Below are 20510 nucleotides of genomic sequence, written 5' to 3' on the forward strand. Positions count from 1 at the left end.
TTACTTAGTTGTTTAAATTCTGGTATTTCTTTTGGACCAAGGGCACCATAAAAATTTCTGAAGCCTCTTCAATGAATGGTGCTGGGAAAACTGGACAGCTCCATGTAAAATAATGAAATTAGAAAACTTTAACACCATACACAAAGATAAGCTCAAAGTGGATTAAAGACCTCAGTGTAAGACTAGAAACCATAAAACTCTTAGAGGAAAACATAGGTAGAACACTCGATGACATAAAGCAAGATCCTCTATGATCCACCCCCTAGATTAACAGAAATAAAAATAGAAGTAAGCAAGTGGGACCTGATTAAACTTAAAAGCTTTTGTACAGCAAAGGAAACTATAAGCAAGGGGAAAAGACAATCCTCAGATTGTGAGAAAAAATAGCAAATGAGACAACTGACAAAGGATAAATTTACAAAATATACAAGCAGCTCATACAACTCAATGCCAGAAAAACAAACAGCCCAATAAAAAAAGTGAGGAAAAGACCTAAATAGACATTTCTCCAAAGAAGACATACAGATGGCTAACAAACACATGAAAAGATGCTCAACATCACTCATTATTAGAGAAATGCAAATCAAAACCACAATGAAATATCACCTTACACCGGTCAGAATGGCCCTCATCAAAAAGTCTGCAAACAATAAATGCTGGAGAGGGTGTGGACAAAACACTCTTGCACTGCTGGTGGGAATGTAGATTGATACAGCCACTATGGGAGATGGTATGGAGATTCCTTAAAAAACTAGGAATAAACTACCAGTATGACCCAGTAATCCTTCTCCTAGGCACATACCCTGAAAAAACAAAAATTGGAAAAGACACATGTATCTCATTGTTCATTGCAGCACTATTTACAATAGCTAGAACATGGAAGCAACCTAGATGTCCATCAACAGATGAATGGATAAAGAAGTTGTGGTACGTAAACACACTGGAATATTACTCAGCCATAAAAAGGAACACATTTGAATCAGTTCTGATAAGGTGGATGAACCTAGTACTTATTACACAGAGTGAAGTGAGTCAGAAAGAGAAAGATAAATATTGTATTGTAACACATATATATGGAATCTAGAAAAATGGTACTGAAGACTTTATTTACAGGGCAGCAGTGGAGAAACAGACATAGAGAAGAGACTTATGGATATATGGAAAGGGGAGGAGAGGGTGAGATGTATGGAAAGAGTAACGTGGAAAGTTACATTACCATATGTAAAGTAGGTAGCCAACAGGAATTTGCTGTATGGCTCAGGAAACTCAAACAGGGGCCCTGTATCAACCTAGAGGGGTGGGATCAGGAGGGAGGTTCCAAAGGGAGGGGATATATGTATACCTATGGCTGATTCATGTTGAGGTTTGACAGAAAACAACAAAATTCTGTATATCAATTATCCTTCAATAAAAAACAAATTTTAAAAAAGCCAAAATTAAAAGAAAATTTCGCAGACACAAAAGATGACATGATTTGGAAAAGTTTTGAATCCTCTGGCATAGATTTGGATCCCATCCCCTCTGGCCTTCTCAGAATCCCACATGATTTTATTCCTTCTCTTAGGTGCAGCATACTGGTGGAAAGCACAAGCTGTTCCATTTTTCTCGGTATCGAGTCTTGGCTTTATCAGCTGTGTGACTTTAGGGAAGTTACTTCACCTGTCTGTGCCAGAGTTCATGTAATTATAAAAAGGAGATAAAAATATCTAATTCATATGTTTATTATAAGAATTAAGTTAATATATGTAAAATGCTTAGAAACAGTTTTTGGCACAGATACCTGCTTTTTAGAAATAATTAAATTTATCCTTTCTGTCAAATGGATTTTTCCAATAAAGTTTAAAATTTTAAATTAGACAATTTTTATTGTAACAAAAAAACTCAGAATTTACCATTTTAACACATTTTTAACTGTACAGTTTGGTAGCATTAAGTATATTCACATTGTTGTGAAATATCTTCAGAACTTTTTCATTTTGCAAAACTGAAACTCTGTACACTTACACAGCCTCTCCCCTACCTCTGTGCCCAGCCACTGGCAACCACCATTGTACTCTCTGCTTCTGTGAGCTTGACTTCTTTAAAAGTGGAGCCATGCAGTTTCTGTCCTTTTGTGACTAGCCTACTCTACTCAGCATAATGTCCTCACAGTTCATCCATGTTGTAGCACGTAACAGGATTGTCTTCCTTTTTAAATCTCAATAATATTCCACTGGATGGATGTCCCACATTTTGCTTATCTGTTCACCCATTGATGAACGTGTGTGTTGCTTCCCAGTCTTGGCTATTGTGAATACTGCAGTGAGCATGGGTGTACAGATACTCTTGGAGACAGTGCTTTATTTTAGCTATATACCCATGAATGGGATTGCTGATTAGATGGTCATTCTATTTTTAATTTTTTGAGGAACCTCTATACTGTTTTCCACAGGTACACCATATTACAGTGCCTCCAGTAGTACACAAGGGTCCTAGTTTCTCCATAGCTTCACCAACACTTTATTTTTTGTTTTTTATCTGATAGTTGCTATTCTGTAGGTATAAGATGATATCTCATTTCTATGATATTCATTATAGAAAAATGCATTTTGATATGCATTTTTCTAAAGATTAGTGATGTTGAACATCTTTTCATATGCTTGTTGGCCATTTGTATATCATTTTTGTTTTTTTTTTTCCAATCACAAAGTATTTTTAATACATTTAAAATATATTACACCGATTATCAAAAACACAATCCTCTTTAGACCTGCTTGTACATACTAGCTGTTATATTCAACGTACTTCCCTCTACTCTTGAAAAAATTTTGCCCCTGACTCCAGAGAGCAGAGATGCTGTTAGTCAAGAATTCTCTCAACTACCAAAACAAAAAAATCGAAATCATTCCAAGCATCTTTTCTGACCACAATGCATTAAGATTAGATCTCAATTACAGGAGAAAAACTATTAAAAATTCCAACATATGGAGGTTGAACAACACACTTCTGAATAACCAACAAATCACAGAAGAAATAAAAAAAGAAATCAAAATATGCATAGAAACGAATGAAAATGAAAACACAACAACCCAAAACCTGTGGGACACTATAAAAGCAGTGCTAAGAGGAAAGTTCATAGCAATACAGGCATACCTCAAGAAACAAGAAAAAAGTCAAATAAACAACCTAACTCTACAACTAAAGCAACTAGAAAAGGAAGAGTTGGAGAACCCCAGAGTTAGTAGAAGGAAAGAAATCTTAAAAATTAGGGCAGAAATAAATGCAAAAGAAACAAAAGAGACCATAGCAAAAATCAACAAAGCCAAAAGCTGGTTCTTTGAAAGGATAAATAAAATTGACAAACCATTAGCCAGACTCATCAAGAAGCAAAGAGAGAAAAATCAAATCAATAAAATTAGAAATGAAAATGGAGAGATCACAACAGACAACACAGAAATACAAAGGATCATAAGAGACTACTATCAGCAGTGGTATGCCAATAAAATGGACAATGTGGAAGAAATGGACAAATTCTTAGAAAAGTACAATTTTCCAAAACTGAACCAGGAAGAAATCGAAAATCTTAACAGACCCATCACAAGCACGGAAATTGATACTGTAATCAGAAATCTTCCAGCAAACAAAAGCCCAGGTCCAGATGGCTTCACAGCTGAATTCTACCAAAAATTTCGAGAAGAGCTAACACCTATCCTACTCAAACTCTTCCAGAAAATTGCAGAGGAAGGTAAACTTCCAAACTCATTCTATGAGGCCACCATCACCCTAATACCAAAACCTGACAAAGATGTCACAAAAAAAGAAAACTACAGGCCAATATCTCTGATGAACATAGATGCAAAAATCCTCAACAAAATTCTAGCAATCAGAATCCAACAACACATTAAAAAGATCATACACCATGACCAAGTGGGCTTTATCCCAGGAATGCAAGGATTCTTCAATATCCGCAAATCAATCAATGTAATTCACCACATTAACAAATTGAAAAATAAAAACCATATGATTATCTCAATAGATGCAGAGAAGGCCTTTGACAAAATTCAACATCCATTTATGATAAAAACTCTCCAGAAAGCAGGAATAGAAGGAACATACCTCAACATAATAAAAGCTATCTATGACAAACCCACAGCAAACATTATCCTCAATGGTGAAAAATTGAAAGCATTTCCCCTAAAGTCAGGAACAAGACAAGGGTGTCCACTTTCACCGCTACTATTCAACATAGTTCTGGAAGTTTTGGCCACAGCAATCAGAGCAGAAAAAGAAATAAAAGGAATCCAAATTGGAAAAGAAGATGTATATCATTTTTGAAGGAATGTCTAGTCAAGTCCTTTGCCCATTTGTTAATTGAGTTAATTTTTTGTTGTTGAGGTTTAAGACTGTAGTTTGGATATTTACTCCTTGTCAAATATATGATTTGCAAATATGCTCTCCCACTCTGTAGGTTGCCTTTTGACTCTTACTTGTATACTCTGATGCACAAAAGTTTTAAACTTTTCTCTGTTTTTGCTTTTACAGTCATATCTAAGAAATCATTTTCAAATCCAATGTCATGAAGCTTTTCCCTTATGGTGTCTTCAAGAAGTTTTATCGTTTTGGGTCTGAGTCTAGGTCGTTGATCCATTTTGAATTAATTTTTCTGTATGCTGTAAGATAAGGGTCCCTTTTCACTCTTGTGAATGTGGATATCCAGTTTTCCCAGCACCATTTGTTGAAGAGACTGTTCTTTCCACATTGAGTGGTCTCAGCACTCTTGTTGACAATCATTTGACCATATTTGTAAGAGTGTATTTCTAGGCCCTGTATTCTGTTCCCATTGGTCTATAGATCTGTCTTTTGACAGTACCACACTGTTTTGATTATTGTGTCTTTGTGCTGTGTCTTGAAATCAGGAAGTATGAGAGCTTTGTTCTTCTTTTTCAAAATTTTTTTGACCATATGGAATCTGTTGAGATTCCTGGTCAACTTAAATACTCTTTTCTATTTAAGCAAAATAATAATGATAATAATAATAACATTCATCTCAGATACCACCATGTCTTATCCCTTTTCTTCAGAGTCAAGTTTCTTAAAAGAATTTCTGTTTGAAGTCTCCATTTCTCTATTGCTCACTCAGCATTTAGCCAACTTTAGCCATACTTTTCTCCTGATTACACTGAAAACCTTTTACACTGAGGTTACAAAAAACCCTGTTATCACTAAATCCAATTTAGTGACTTTTCTTTTAAAAAAAGGCATCATCTTAAATACACAAGGGGATTCAATACTACCTGCCACACCAGTTTTCTTGAAATACTTTTTTGTATTAATTCTCCATGACACTTTTCTAATAGTCTTCCTACCTCCAGCATTCTTCTCTGTGTTCTTTTCAGGCCTGTGCTGCTTTTTCCTGCCCTTGAATGTCCTCTCCTCTTTACTCTGAACTCCTGGCATATCCAACTTATATTTATAGCTTCATTGCCTCTTCTCTCTAGAGCTCAGGCCTCGCCCTTGTGCTCCAGAGTCATTAATCCAGTTACCTACTTGATCTCTCTCCTTTGATGCCTCAAAGATGTTTCCAACACAGTATCTCTAAAATGAAATTCAGAGCCCTCTACCTGTTCCTCTTCTACCACTTCAATTTCAGTAAACAGCCTGTCTTCCATTTATTTATAGAAACCAGAAACCTGGAAGCCACCTGTTTGTCGTTGAAATTAACTTCTTTACCCATCTCTCTTTCCTCCCCTTGCCACATATTCAGCTAATCTCTGATTCTACTGGATTTTATCTCCTAAGTCAGTCTCCTCTGCAAGAGGGTCTCTAGCCTTTCCCTCATAACTCTACCCACCTCTCTCCATCTCCCTCTTGACTACTTCAGCACCTCTTCATCTTTACTGTTCTACCTGCTCCCACCAGTCTGTCCTCCACTCTGTAGCCAAATTGATTTTTTAAAAGCAAATCTGTTACTTCCCAGCTTCAAACCCTTCTGTAACTCTGGAAAATAGACAGAAACTGGAAACTGGTGAACTAGGGCAGGGTAGGGGAGAAGAGGTAGGAGGGATACAAAGGTAGGAAATTGTATACCTCTGTATAATTTGTTGTCATTTTCTTTTGGAGCTACAAGGATGTGTTACTTCTTCCAAAAATTAAATCAGTAAAGTCAGTTTAAAAAACTATAGCATGACACTGTTCTTGAAGGCTAAACTGAACTGGTCCCAACCTATCTTTTTAATTACATCTATTACCAAATTCTTTCTAATTTCAGTGCCACAGCCATACCAGGCTTCTGTCCATTGCTTATGTTCTGTATGCTTTCTACTGCTTTGAGGCTCTTGTACAAACTGTTCTTAGCTCTGCTTGAATGTCCTTTGCTCCTCCTTTCACTGAGGTAACACATTCTTATCCTTAGGTCTCTGACATTGAGTTACCACTTTCTCAGGAAGCCTTCCCTGATGAGCTCTATTCCCTATTATGTGCTGTTATACCATGGACTTCTTGATACTCACTGCAGTTTTACACTTACTGTGTGACCATCTAATTACTATCTACCTAACCAATTTGAATGAAAGTTCCATTGTAGTAACAATTTAACAATACTAATCCTAAAAAAAAATCCTGCTATCCTTAAAGCTACCGTAATATTCTGTTGTACATTAAGTGTGAGTGTGTGTGTGTGTATGTGTGTGTTTAAATTTACTTAGGAAGTGCTATTATCAGTCCCAAGAGGAGACTGTCATATATAATGTTTCCAAGCTTACTTTGGAATATCTTCAAAGATCACTATTTTGTAGAGGAAGCTTTGGGAAATACTCTTTTACATTTATGCTGCATTAGTATGTACTGTGGGGAAGGAGAAGTGGAAGGTGTCAAGGGCATCTGTTGAGTGTTGTCCTGGTAAAAAGAGGGTAGACAAGGAGTTGTATTAAAAATGGTAGATCTGAGAGAAATTGAAGGAGTATTGGCACAATTTACCTGTGAATTTGAAATCTGCTGGGTAAAGGTGAAAATTAAAAACAGTATTCTCAAGCCAAAGGAATTTTAAAAGAATTCAGTGATCTTTATTCCCACTTTTAAGGTTTTAATTTTAAAATAATAAAATGATTCCTTAACATTGTTAAATGGCATGCAATACAAGCAGATAAACATTCAAAGTACTACCCTCACCATGGTAAGCACAGTCAACAGTTGTTTATGTCCTTCCTCTGTGCATTTACAAATGCTCATATATATAAGTAGTATGTAAATATATTTTAGGTATTGTATATATTATTTTCTGTAAATACTTTTCTGTAACTTCACATAAAAACATATAACATACCTATTAATGATCTACATCTCCCCTTATTTTTAATAGGTGCAGAGTAATCCATAGTTTGAATATACCATACTTTTCCAATTGTTACTTATAATCTTTTTAGTGAATAAAGAAATTAGACATGGGTGAGCAATCTAATAAGACAATATAATAAAAAAGTGTTTTATGTTTTTAATAAATGAAAATGCAGAGGAGAGGGTCTTAGTTCAGTTTCCTACTCGATCCTTTTAGCTGTTGCTGTTGCTACTGCTGCTAAGTCACTTCAGTCGTGTCCGACTCTGTGCGACCCCATAGAGGGCAGCCTACCAGGCTCCCCCGTCCCTGGGATTCTCCAGGCAAGAACACTGGAGTGGGTTGCCATTTCCTTCTCCAATGCATAAAAGTGAAAAGTGAAAGTGAAGTTGCTCAGTTGTATCCAACTCTTAGCGACCCCATGGACTGCAGCCTACCAGGCTTCTCAGAAACACATTTTATGACATAAAAGCATTCTTTAAAACTCTAAACTATTTGTGACCAGAATACTTTAAGATCTGCTTCTTTGTTTTTGAAACTTTTTTAGAAGAATAACAACATATTAAAAAGTTTAAAAATTACCCACAATTCCAATTTAAAAACAACTTTTTGTCTAGAAGTTAGTTTATGCCTTCAACTCCCAATTTCACATCTTCGAGGGACTTACTGAGACGTTTTGGTCAAATTCTTTCTTGCGTTTTCTTGTGTTTACACAGACAATTTCTTTATGCATGTATATGCATATACCACACCTATTTTTTCTAATAAAATGGAATGGTGGTATTCATGTAGGTCTGCAACTTTTAAAAAATTTCACCCCACTTCACTATATCACAGGCTAGGGCAACAAATTTCTGATTAATTAAACCTGTCTATCTTTTATGTTATCTCCATTTATTTTCCTGTAGTAACAACATTCACAATAACCAAACTAAAAAGGGACTGATGTATCAACTGGCATGGTAATTTATTTACTTACAATATGAAATATATCTGACATCATAGACTTTGTTCATTTGCTTGGGGCATTCCCACCTGATGGATGAATTACTCAAGAGACTAAATTATAGATAAGGATGATTGGTGAGCCGAGGTGTTCTTACAGGATATTTCTATCAGGCTGTGGCTAGAGCTCTGACTTGGCCTTGGGCTTTTTCTTTCCTGACAGCTGGCGCTAGTCATCAGAGTCATAGCCCTGAATGGGGTTACAGATATTTGGTAAGGTTTCCTCCAGGCTCTGATCTGAACTATGCACTGCCCACTATTTAATTTAAGATCTCTGACCTGGTCCTCGTTCATCACCTTTTCTTTCTGTGAGAAAAGTGTGGATTAGACTTTGAGGATCTCCCAAATCATCTATTTGTTGGAAGAGAAGGAAAACACCTTAGCCTCCACAGCAGTTCATTTACAAGCACTTTGTTCAGGTGAGCTTCCATGGATGTGGCTGACACATAGAGGTGTGACAACCACAGTGTCTCCAGACATTGCCAAATGTCCCCTGGGGGTCAAAGTCACCCCCACTCGAGAACCGCTGGTTTAGACTGAAGAAGGAGATAAAGAGAAGAAAACCAGATAGGCTACTACATGGAAATCAACTGACTGAAAGTGAAAGGATATTAGTTCCTAAACAGTGGGGGAAAGAACATAGGATTTGTCCTATGTCTTGATCTCTATTTCTCCACAAATTATGAGACCTTTGATTAGGTGGCTCAGATGGTAAAGAATCTGCTTGCAATGCAGGAGACCCAGGTTCGATCTATGGTGGGGAAGATCCCCTGGAGGAGGAAATGGATACCAACTCCAGTATTCTTGCTTGGAGAATTCCATGGATAGAGGAGCCTGGTGGGCTGTAGTCCATGGGCTGCAAAGAATTGGACATGACTGAGTGATTAACACTTTCACTTTGGTTAGTTGCTTTACTCTCCTGATTGTGAATTAGTATGAGGATTAATGTTGTTATTACTGTTTTTTAATTTACATATTTACAGTGTACCAGAGTTGTACTGACATTTTATATGAATTAGAGTGTATTAAAGTCCTCTGTAAACTGTAAAATTTTGTACAAAAGTATTGTGCTATCCTACTCACTTCTTACCACTGCTTTTATCCTTGAGATCGTTAAAACTATGGGCAAATACAAGATTTACCTTTGAATCATGTTCTTTTGTGAATTTCATAAAATATTATAAATATTTTCTCACTTTTATTGTATGTAATTATTTTATGTATGTGTGTATATGTATATATGTAAGAGTTGGATTTAAAATTATGTTAGGGATTAAAGTGTAGCATCGCTCATTTTATGAGAATAAGTGACAAAAATGAGATTTTGTAATTTGTAATAGATTTAGCAGGCAAATTTCCAGGAATGTATCTGTTCCCTGTATTGCATAACATCACACAAATCTTTGGGAAGCCCCATTGTTAGCACTTCTCTATCCAGAAGAATACATGTTTCTTGTCCTTTTGTTTCTTGTGCTTTAGTCAGTTCCCTATAGTAAGTCAATTAAAATTTTTTTCTTATCCTTGTCTTAACTGCATTGACTTATGTCTCTCTACTTTAATGGATTAGTCAGGCATGATTTCTCTCTATACGCAATAAGTGTTTGCTGAATGAAGGAATAAATTACAGAAAACATGTTCTCTCTCTTCCAGCAGGTTATCTGTTAAAATGATCAGTGACTCTACCCTTCATTATAGCTTTCCTCAATGTAAAATGGTTTGCCTGTCTATAGTTCTGAATTTCTCTAGAAGCTATCCCATGGATTGGATAGGGGGTCAAGGTTGAGGGAGGCGTTGGGTACCATCCTGATGCAGACTCACTGGGCCTCCTGAGGAGTGGTTTATAATACTTTAAGTATTTACTTCAACCCTAGAATTTACTCCAGTGGTCATAATACTTTGTTACCTCTCTGGATTGTAGTCTTTAGCACCTGTTGTCTCCCACATGTCACCTGATGATTTCATGGGATCAGTCTTGGCTACCTGTCCATGACTTCCCTCTCAAATGGTGGATTAAACCTCTCACCCAGGATTGATTTTTAGTACTGATCCTGTATGCCTTTATTTACTTTTCACTTCTCTCAGATATGACAATAATCACATGGATTTGGGAGGAGTTTCCTTAGCCAGTGAGAATACTGAATTCAGTTGAATTGTTTGTGATCACTGTTCTGAAAGAGCTCATTCACAGTTACTTACTTACTTGCTTCTTCAGTACTTGAGACTATGATGCATTGGTCAATATATGATGTATGATGTACTTCTCTTTATGGCTACTAAACTACCTCTTCTAGGAAGCAGTCATCTATCTTAACCAAAACCTCCACTTCTCTGAGATGAGATCTTCTATATTCTACACACATTTTACCAATACTTGCCTGGATCATTCATCATTATATCCCTGTCTATATACTTGGCATATATAGGAGGCACTCACATATTTTTGATCTACTGAGTGAATGAACTTGGATTCTTGTTTCTGCTTATGTTTTTGTTTTGCTTAATGATGTCAGCTGGTAAAAATTTCTTTCTTCTCCCAGTGCCATTTCACTTCTAATTAAGTATTCAAAATAAGGTTAAGAGAAACCAATTTGAGGAATCATCTGAAGATCATGGGGATCATTTCCTAGTTTCTTAAAAAAAGACAGACCTCTTTGGTATGAGCTTATTTTAAAAACATGAGAAGGAAAAAGTTATGTATAAGCTCATACCAGAGAGGTCTGTCTTTTTTTAAGAAACTAGGAAATGATCCCCATGATCTTCAGATGATTCCTCAAATTGGTTTCTCTTAACCTTATTTTGAATACTTAATTAGAAGTGAAATGGCACTGGGAGAAGAAAGAAATTTTTACCAGCTGACATCATTAAGCAAAACAAAAACATAAGATGATTTGGGAGAATGGCATTGAAACATGTATACTATCATGTAAGAAACGAATCACCAGTCTGTGTTTGATGCAGGATACAGGATGCTTGGGGCTGGTGCATGGGGATGATCCAGAGAGATGGTGTGGGGTCGGGGGTGGGAGGGGGGTTCATGTTTGGGATCGCATGTACACCCGTGGTGGATTCGTGTTGATGTGTGGCAAAACCAATACAGTATTGTAAAGTAAAATAAAGTAAAAATAAAAATAAAAAAAATAAAACCACATTAAAGAAAGAAATATAAAAAAATTAAAAAAAATAAAAACAATATGTTACCTTAAAAAAAAAAAAAAAGAAATAATGGTCAGAGCATAACTAGCAAGGAAGATACTTCCTGTCTGGAAGGGTATCAGGGGAAGGGGAAAGTTTCAGTTCCTATTTTGCCTTCGTCATCTTCTCCCCCCAACCCCAAGTATAAATTTATTTATTTTAATTGGAGGCTAATTACTTTACAACATTATATTGGTTTTGCCATACATCAACATGAATCCGCCACAGGCATACACGTGTGCCCCATCCTGAACTGCCCCCCTCCCTCCCCGCACCATCCCTCTGGGTTGTCTCAGTGCACCAGCCCCAAGCATCCAGTATTATGCATCGAACCTGGACTGGCGATTTGTTTCATGCACAGGGAACTACGTTAAAATTGGCAGAGTGTTTGGAAATCCCATAGGCCCTCTTATTTATTCATCCTGTTGATCTCTTCTCAAGCTCAGATCTGCTCCGGAGGTATCTCCCTTTGCTTCTTTGTCTGCTCTTTTTTAATTTTTTGAACTGTTGGATTCTCTGATTCCTTGAAATTGGGTATCTTGGTGCCCTTTTCCTTCTTGTCCTGCCAAATCTTAAAATAGGCTTTTCCAGTTTGGAGGGCTTAAGAACTAACTTTTTGGGGAAACAGGGAGAGATACTTTCCTGTCTGGGCTAGCATATTCTTTACCTGAGACTCATACTATTGTTTCCCCCTAATTCTGGTTATCACCATTACCATATCCAGAAATATCTTTGGCACCAGTACTTGGAAACTTATGCTTTCCCATAGATTGTTTTTATAAAAATGTATTAATTAACTTATTAATTTGCTTATACCCTCTTATTCCAAAATCTGGTGTTAGGGCTACTTCTAGAACACATGACATTTGGAAATCAGAAATGATAGACATACCTTAATCCTAATAAGTACCCCAACTAGGTGTCAATAAGAGGGCTAACCTGATCTTTTAATCCAGCTAAAGATTGAGATGTCCCAGAGCTCAGTTGTTAGGCCTCTTTCTCTCCTTTTTTTTTTTTTTTTCTTAAATAACAAATTTATTTTTTCACAGTTCTAGAAGCTAGAAGTCCAAGACCAGGTTGCTGTGAGGGCTGATCTCTGGTGAGACCTCTCTTCCTGATTCATAAACAACTGTCTTCTTTGTTGCCGTTTGGCCTTTTCCTTATGTGTGCACATGGAAAGAGAGCCCACTGGTGTGTCTTCTTCTTTGTTAGAACACCAGGTTAATAAGATTAGAGCTCCACCCTTATGACCTCTTCACTCTTTTTAGCTCAGTTGGTAAAGAATCCACCTGCAATGCAGGAGACCCCGGTTTGATTCCTGGGTTGGGAAGATCCACTGGAGAGGGGGTAGGCTACCCGGTCCAGTATTCTTGGGCTTCTCTTGAGGCTCAGCTGGTAAAGAATCCACCTGCAGTGTGGGACACCTGGGCTTGACCCCTGGGTTGGGAAGATCCCCTGGAGAAGGGAAAGGCTACTCACTCCAGTATTCTGGCCTGGAGAATACTATGGACTTTATAGTCCATGGGGTTGCAAAGAGTCAGACACGACTGAGCGACTTTTACTATTCTGTTCCAAGACTTTAAACACTACCATACATTGTTGATGACTCCCAGATATAATCTCCAGCCCCCACTTCACCCTAGACTTCAGAGTATTTGATATCTCTACTTACATGTTCATAGACATCTTAAACATAACATGTCCACACCAAACTTTTGATTCTCCCAATCTAAATTTACCTCTCCTCAAGTGTTCCCCATTTCAGTAAACCAAGTTGCTCAGCCCAAAAACCTTTGAGTTTTTCTCTTGTTTGCTACATCCAATTCTTCAGCAAGCCCCAGTTGCTCCCCTTTAAAATATGTCTCAAATATATCCACGTACTGTTTCCTCTAGCATTGCCATCGAGTTCAAGCCATCATCATCTCTCACCTAGGCCACTGCAATAGCCTCCTAATGGTCTCCCTGCTTCTACTTTTGCCCTGATCCTTCTTTAAAATATAAATTATAATTTACTGCTGCTTAAAACCCTATGACTTCTCCTCAACAAGATCCCCTGACTGCCTTGCTGATTCTGTCCTGTGAATATCCCTCTCACTCACTCCTCACCCTTCAAGGCACACTGGCCTACCTTTTGTCAGTTTTCCCAGGCACATTCTGACCTCAAGAGTTTTTGCATTTACTATTCTAAGGCTCAAATTCCCTTTCTTCAGGTAATTATATGGCTTGTTCTTTCACTTCATTTGGATCTGTACTCAAATGTTGTCTCCTCAAAGAGGCCTTTTTACTTCTTTATTAGTTATCTGTTTAAAGCAGCTTCTAGTTACTGGCAGTATTCAAGCATGGCTGGATCTTTGAAGGATGCTTGCAGAGATGCCTAAGAAGGAACTTCCATGTCTTGTGGGAGTGAAAAATTAGACAAGATTTCCTTCTAACTGGAAATTATTTAATCCTATCATGAATTAATTATGATTCTTTCTCTAAGCATTTAGTTAGTACCTCCTATGTGTCTGACATTGTTCTAGGCACTAGATAAGATATAAAGATATATATCTTTAAGATATAAAGATAAAAGTGGCCTAGCTAGTATCCATTAGGAACTAATAATAGATAATGAAGAAAAGAGGTGCTTAAGAATATGGGTGTAAAATTCTAATAGATAAAAATAAATAGAAAAGGACAAATTTTAGAGGTGCTCTGAATAAATGGCAACCCACTCCAGTATTCTTGCCTGGAAAATCCCATGGATGGAGGAGTCTGGTAGGCTACAGTCCATGGGGTCACAAAGAGTCAGACATGACTGAGTGACTTCACTTTTCTGAATAAATGAGGAAGAGATTGAATAAATGAGGGGAGAAAAAACTATTATAAGGGCGAGAACATGAACGTGAAGTTGCTCAGTCGTGTCCGACTCTCTGCGACCCCATGGACTATAGCCTACCAGGCTCCTCTGTCCATGGGATTTTCCAGGCAATAGTACTGGAGTGGATTGCCATTTCCTTCTCCAAGGGATCTTCCCAACCCAGGGATCGAACCTGGGTCTCCCGCATCGTAGACAGACGCTTTACCATCTGAGCCACCAGGGAAGTCCTAAGGGGGAGAACCAGATATGAAAGATGACCCTAAAATTGCCTGCTTGAGAAGGGAGAATGTAGGGGTAAAGACCACATGTTATATTGTTATGGGGGTATTCCCTAAAAGGAAAATATCAGTGTTAGTCATCAAGGTCTATGGTGTGGCTGGATATAATTCATAATTAAGTAGAGATTAATTAATTTATGAAGTAGTTTGAAATTCTTGAAACAAACGTGTCTTCACTTTCTCTTATTAGTCTCCCATACCAATAAAGTTAAGTTATCCTTTCCCCTGCCTTCTGGCCCCTGTGGGGTACATTAACATGAAATTGACAGTTCCTTTAATCACCTGATGAGTTTGCGTGAACTCCGGGAGTTGGTGACGGACAGGGAAGCCTGGCGTGCTGTGATTCATGGGGTGGAAAAGAGTCGGACACGACTGAGCGACTGAACTGAACTGAACTTAATCACATGGGGCCCTTCAGTTTCTTTTCTGGTTCATATGCCTGGAATCTGTCAGACAGTAGGGGAATAGTCATCTTTTTTAAATATAATAATCACCTGGTCCCTCATGCTGCTCATTGTTCACACATGTCCCAGTATGTCTTGTCACAGAATCATCCTCTCTAGCTGGGACATGATGCCTAGGTAGGTGGGGAATTCCCCTGTTTTGTTTAAAATCATAGTTGTCTTTAGATTTGGCTAGCATGTTCCTGATTAGTTTACTGACAATTGGTTTTTTTCTTCTTATACCATATGCTATTACATGATTCATCTGCTTTGAGTCTGTTGCCTTGAAGGTGAAACAATTTCTTCCAATGTTGATATTTCATAATCTCATAGATAACAAGCATACACATATGCATAGTCCTTTCAGAAGTTTTAAACATTTGGAGATGAATGAATTATACTGCCACAAATGAAAAGGAGCAGTATAAAACCATAATGGTGATATCCAGACATCTTTTGTTGGGTGGTTGGGTGAACACTAATATTAATAAAGCCTGCATACTTTACTGTGTTTATCTCTCCTTGAGAAGTTATTTCTGGTATGTGGTACTTATTTATGAATTTTAACGTTTAACATTGTGCTTTAATTGCCTTGGATTTACATGTATTTTAATATTTTAGACATGATCTTTATTTCAAGGAGTTTAAATTCCAGATAAATCATAATACTTGGTGTTAACATTGTAATGATGATTGCTGTTTAGTATGTAGCAACGCCTACTCAAATGTTAAGAAATCTTCTTTTAATTACTAATATAAATAGTAATCTTTGAAAACATTTCAGTAAGACACATCACATCTCTGAATGCAGTGCAAGGAAGTTTTTTCATAAACATGATTATTTTCCAAGTATTTAAAAGATTACACTTCTAATAAACATGGACTAAATTCAGTTTCTTCATATAGCACTGATCAGTGCACTTAACTGTGTTCCACCACTTAACCACCTGTATTTTTTTACTCAGAATGTCAATGATTGGTTTTCAAAGAACTCTTTATAATTCCACGTACATATCTGTAAGTTGTACATTTGGGGAGAAATTTTTAAAAGATTCTAATTCTTGGTATATCTCCCTCTGCCTCTCTCCCTTTACCTGTTTTTAGCTCCTCTTTGGTTCAGGTGTGCTGGTGTCCCTAAGCCTTTCCGGGCCGCAGCTGGAGAAAGTGGTGATTGACAGAAGCCTGGTGGGGAAGCTCATCTCCGACACCATCAGTGATGGTAATTACCCCCATGTGCAAATCAATTGCCTACATTAACAGTGGGGCAGAAGAAATACTGTGTCAACAGGTAGACTAATTATTACCACTAGGGACTTGAAAACACAAGTAATTGCTTGTAATGGCATAGTTACAACCCTGGGACCAGTATGAGTTTTAACTAATATTTAATGTCAAAGTTTTTGTCAATTGTTAGTATTCTTGGGTATTTTTTTTACTGTTTCCTTAAAAAAGTGAACCTATTTTCTAAAGAGGTGGGTTTTTTGTTTGGTGTGTTGACATTTCAAATATTTTTCACTTTCACATGAATTTGAATAAATAACCCCAATTTGTCAGCATAGCTACTTAATACAAAAACAAAAACAAAATCTGTTCTTTGGCTCTTAGGACATTCTTTGTTACCAAAGTCTATGAATACTAACTTCTGAGAGAGTTTAAGCAGTATTTCTAAAAATAAAAATCAATGCCAAAAATACCAGATAAATCTGAATCCTGTAAAGTGATATCACAGTTAGTATATAATTGCTACAAAGAACATGAAGACTTTAAGCCAGTTACTGAAAAGGTAACATACTGACATTTATTAATCCTTAGAAGGCTCTTTGCTGTGCCAGCCTACCTATATAATTTAATTAAAACAACTATTCTTTGTAAGATATAGTTATTTCTGTTTAATAGATAAGGAAATTGAAGCTGAGATACTGATGAACATGCCCACCAATGAGATACTAAGGAATAGCCCCAAAATGACTGAGCTGAAATCTGAACCCATTTCCTTTGCATTATAGTGTGCTGACTCCTAAAGTTTTAAGATTGCAGTTTAATTCAAGGTAAAAAAAAAAAAAAAAGGCCTAAGAAACAGACTGCATAAGAAACACATTGCTAAACCAGTACAATATTGTAAAGTAATTAGCCTCCAATTAAATAAATTTAAAAAAAGAAACAGATTGCATTATCATTAGAGATTGAAAATTATCCATATCTTAAATTGAATAATCAAAAGTGTGGTCTAATGGAAAGGACAGAGGCAAGATTATAGAAACCCTAGTGTGTGCTCGCTAATATCTCTGAATAATGCAGACACAATTTCTTAGAGAAAAGCACTCTGCAGCGTGGCTATCATTAGTAGTATTCCTGATAATGATAAGCTGGGGGTAGGGTTATGAGTATGCCACGTCCTCTTCCTTGTAGGATTATGGTGCTAAGGAAGCTTCCCTGTGGAAGAGGTTCTGTTTTCATATGTCTAACAATTGACCCCTTCATTGACTCTGCAAGTAAAATAGTGGCTGTGATGATTTTGTCATTTTGGTGGTCCTCCATTAGAATTAAAAGGAGACCTCCAAAACTGTTCATGTTGCTGAGATATCTTTTTTCACTTGTTTCTTTAAACCACAAATAATACATACATTCTCATGAGTACATGATAACAATGGGATTTCTTGGCAGTTCTCCAGATTCTCCTATAATTATGTAGATCTACTGTGGTTACTGCTTGCACAGCCAGGGATATGGAAGTAAAGAAATATATATAAAACATTCAATAACTTCTTTTTGCTGGGAACAATGTAAAACATTTCTCAAATTCCTACTACATGTTTTTAATCAGTATTTTTTATAACATTAATAGCTCTTTATGTAACCCAAATGCAAATTAATTAACTGTGTGCTTTAGAAATATAGCTGCAGAAATGTTTTTGCTAATCTTCATTATCAAGTATTATATCAAGTATATAATATGCATATTGGGTGTAATATGTTTTAATTCATTCAGCTAGTGTACTTTCAGAAAGAAAGTTCATTGGTGAAAATTTTTTAAAAAAATTGGTGGAGAACACTGATCTGTATCCTCTAATAAATCCAGTTTATTCTCAGATGGTTTGTATCATATAAATACAGGATTAAAGGCTAAGTACAAATAAGTGTTTTTATCTTTACGTTCAGATATGAAACAGGGTTTTATGCTTTTCCGACCTTTATTCCAAATACATCTCATTTGTAGGTTGTCCCCAAATATCAGTGTATATTGAAATGGTCTCATGGAAAGGAAAAATATCAAATCCATGCATGATTAGATTGATTATTGTTGTTTCTTTCTAGTATCTTTATTATCGTTGGGAAATGTCCACAATGATATTTAGGAGACTTCAGTTATTTCAATTAATATTCATTTATCTTCTGAAAATAGCTTTTTGTAACATTTCAGTAGAAGAAACTATTAATTTGTTATTATTTTATTCTAACTTAGTACTTGATAGTATTATCAAGTCTTTTTTTTTTTTAAGCTCTTCTCACAGACAGCTTCATCATCTTATCATTTTTGGCACAAAACAAACTATGTTTTATTCAGTTTGCCAAGAAGAGGAGCTCTCCTGATATAAACAAAAGACTGGAAAAGCTCTCAGCCTTGGATTATAAGGTAGAGATTTGAATGTATATGGTCATATTGTTAATTATTAAGGTATGCTAGAGTATTGCTTGAGTTGATGTTATGCTCATTTTTCTTAAATGATTATGGATTTCAGAAAAACCAGAGTTATTCATAGTATAGGATTAAGCTTGATTGTGGCCATCCAAAGTTTTCTTTTTTTACTCTCATTATGGGGGTCTAACAGTGGCATGCTTGGAGCAGTTTACATCGTACTGATGGAAATCAGAAAGATAATAGAGGCAAGTTACACATTTGAAAATGGTTTTCTTGCTGGTAGTAGTATATATACCATTCTCATTTTTCCCTAAGACCCCGTATCACTATTCTAGGCAAGGATAGCTGCTCTTGCTTCCATTTCACAAGAAAGAAGACAACACTTTCAAAGGTTAATAGAAAAGTGTAATAAACAAGGAGTGGGAAGATCCCCCTCCTCCCAATATCCAGCTTTAACTGTGGAGAAAAATGCAAAAAGAAATCTCCTTCATGTGTTAGTCTCTTTCCCTTCAGTAACTCCAGGTAATTTGTTTCCTTGTATCAGGGACTTTACATCTGTTAAGGCAGGATTTTTATTTTAAATGATGTGTTTAATTTAAGTTTTGCCACATTACATTCTAACTGCTTGGAAGGCATACTCTCTGCTAGAATGAGTATCTCATACATTTTCCAGGCTGTTTCAGTTCAAGGCCTCTTTTCAGCAGTGACTTGTGTTTGCAAGATTGATCCAGCCTCTGTGACGTGGATTTGAGACAGTTCACTGTTCACTGGGAACGAGACTGATCTACAGCTTCCTTAAAAAAGATGCACACTTACACTGTACCAGGAGTGTCTATAACAGGGGCAAAGATTCTTAAAAGCCAGCTTTGTGGCTTGAAACTGTGTGTGTGTGTTTGAAAAGTCTAATAGTATTTGACCTAACCTTTTGCCCTTTGGGGTTCTTTTGGGTTATTTCTTACTGTGACTGAGTTAGTAGTGGTGTGGGAGGATTTCATTTTATTTATTGGAAAAATCTACTCATAAAAAAGATTTTTAACATGGGATAAAATATATTAACTTTTTCATCATGGTAATAAACTATAATTTGGTTTTGTTTGCAAGCCTTGTATTGCTTCTATAACACTTCATATAATATTGATTCTTTTAAACTGAAAATCTGTAGTACTCATACATTTTGTCTAGTAAAAAATGGTTTAACATTCCTAATGGAATTCTGTTTTCCAAAATGGCTAGCTTTCCTTGAAATGTTGTTAATTTACTAATACTGGTCTTTAAAATGCACCAGTATGCATTACTTTTAATGCATTAACTATTAAAGTGACTGTTTTTAATGCATTTACATAAAATTTTGTATGCCTACTTTCTTGATCTTCAGAGTGGTGGGTAGTTTGGCAGAGTCTTCTCAGCTTAAGGATAGTAGCTCCTCATTAATGAGAGCAGAGAGACACTGTTAGGATGTCATCTTTTCTGATGAAAAGATGTGAAAAATAGACTGAGTATATGGGTCCTGCACCTTGAGTAAGGGAGTTACATATTTGTTCATTCTGTCATTAGATATGAGAAATTAAAATCATAAGCACTCCATGTCATTTCTTTACATTAGAGAAGAAGTAGCCTGCTTCCCTCTGGAAAACCCATGGATTTTATCTTCTGGTTCAATATTTTAAATTAGTATTTAATATTTGATTTAATATTTGATAAAAACTGCCATTTATATATTGGAAGGACATTTTAAGTAACTTGTTCATTTCACTTGCCCTCTTGACCATTGTGATAGAATAGT

At 36.4% G+C, this 20510-nt stretch overlaps 1 protein-coding gene and 1 non-coding gene across 13 annotated transcripts in view; one reads left to right on the forward strand and one right to left on the reverse strand.

Annotated features, from left to right (window-relative positions):
- The window catches only part of WDPCP (WD repeat containing planar cell polarity effector), a 604312-nt gene that overhangs the window by 244715 nt on the left and 339087 nt on the right, over window positions 1–20510 (forward strand). For all 12 annotated transcript variants that reach the window (XM_069583054.1, XM_069583057.1, XM_069583055.1 and 9 more), the window contains 2 exons: window positions 16192–16306; window positions 18588–18721. In XM_069583054.1, coding sequence (XP_069439155.1) covers window positions 16192–16306; window positions 18588–18721 — 249 coding nt within the window. The remainder of the gene's footprint in view (window positions 1–16191; window positions 16307–18587; window positions 18722–20510) is intronic.
- TRNAR-ACG (transfer RNA arginine (anticodon ACG)) lies at window positions 14518–14589 on the reverse strand. Its single transcript has one exon. It is a non-coding gene; the product is annotated as a tRNA-Arg (tRNA).

The sequence above is a fragment of the Ovis canadensis genome, chromosome 3 (genome assembly GCF_042477335.2).
Source record: "Ovis canadensis isolate MfBH-ARS-UI-01 breed Bighorn chromosome 3, ARS-UI_OviCan_v2, whole genome shotgun sequence".
NCBI lineage: Eukaryota > Metazoa > Chordata > Mammalia > Artiodactyla > Bovidae > Ovis > Ovis canadensis.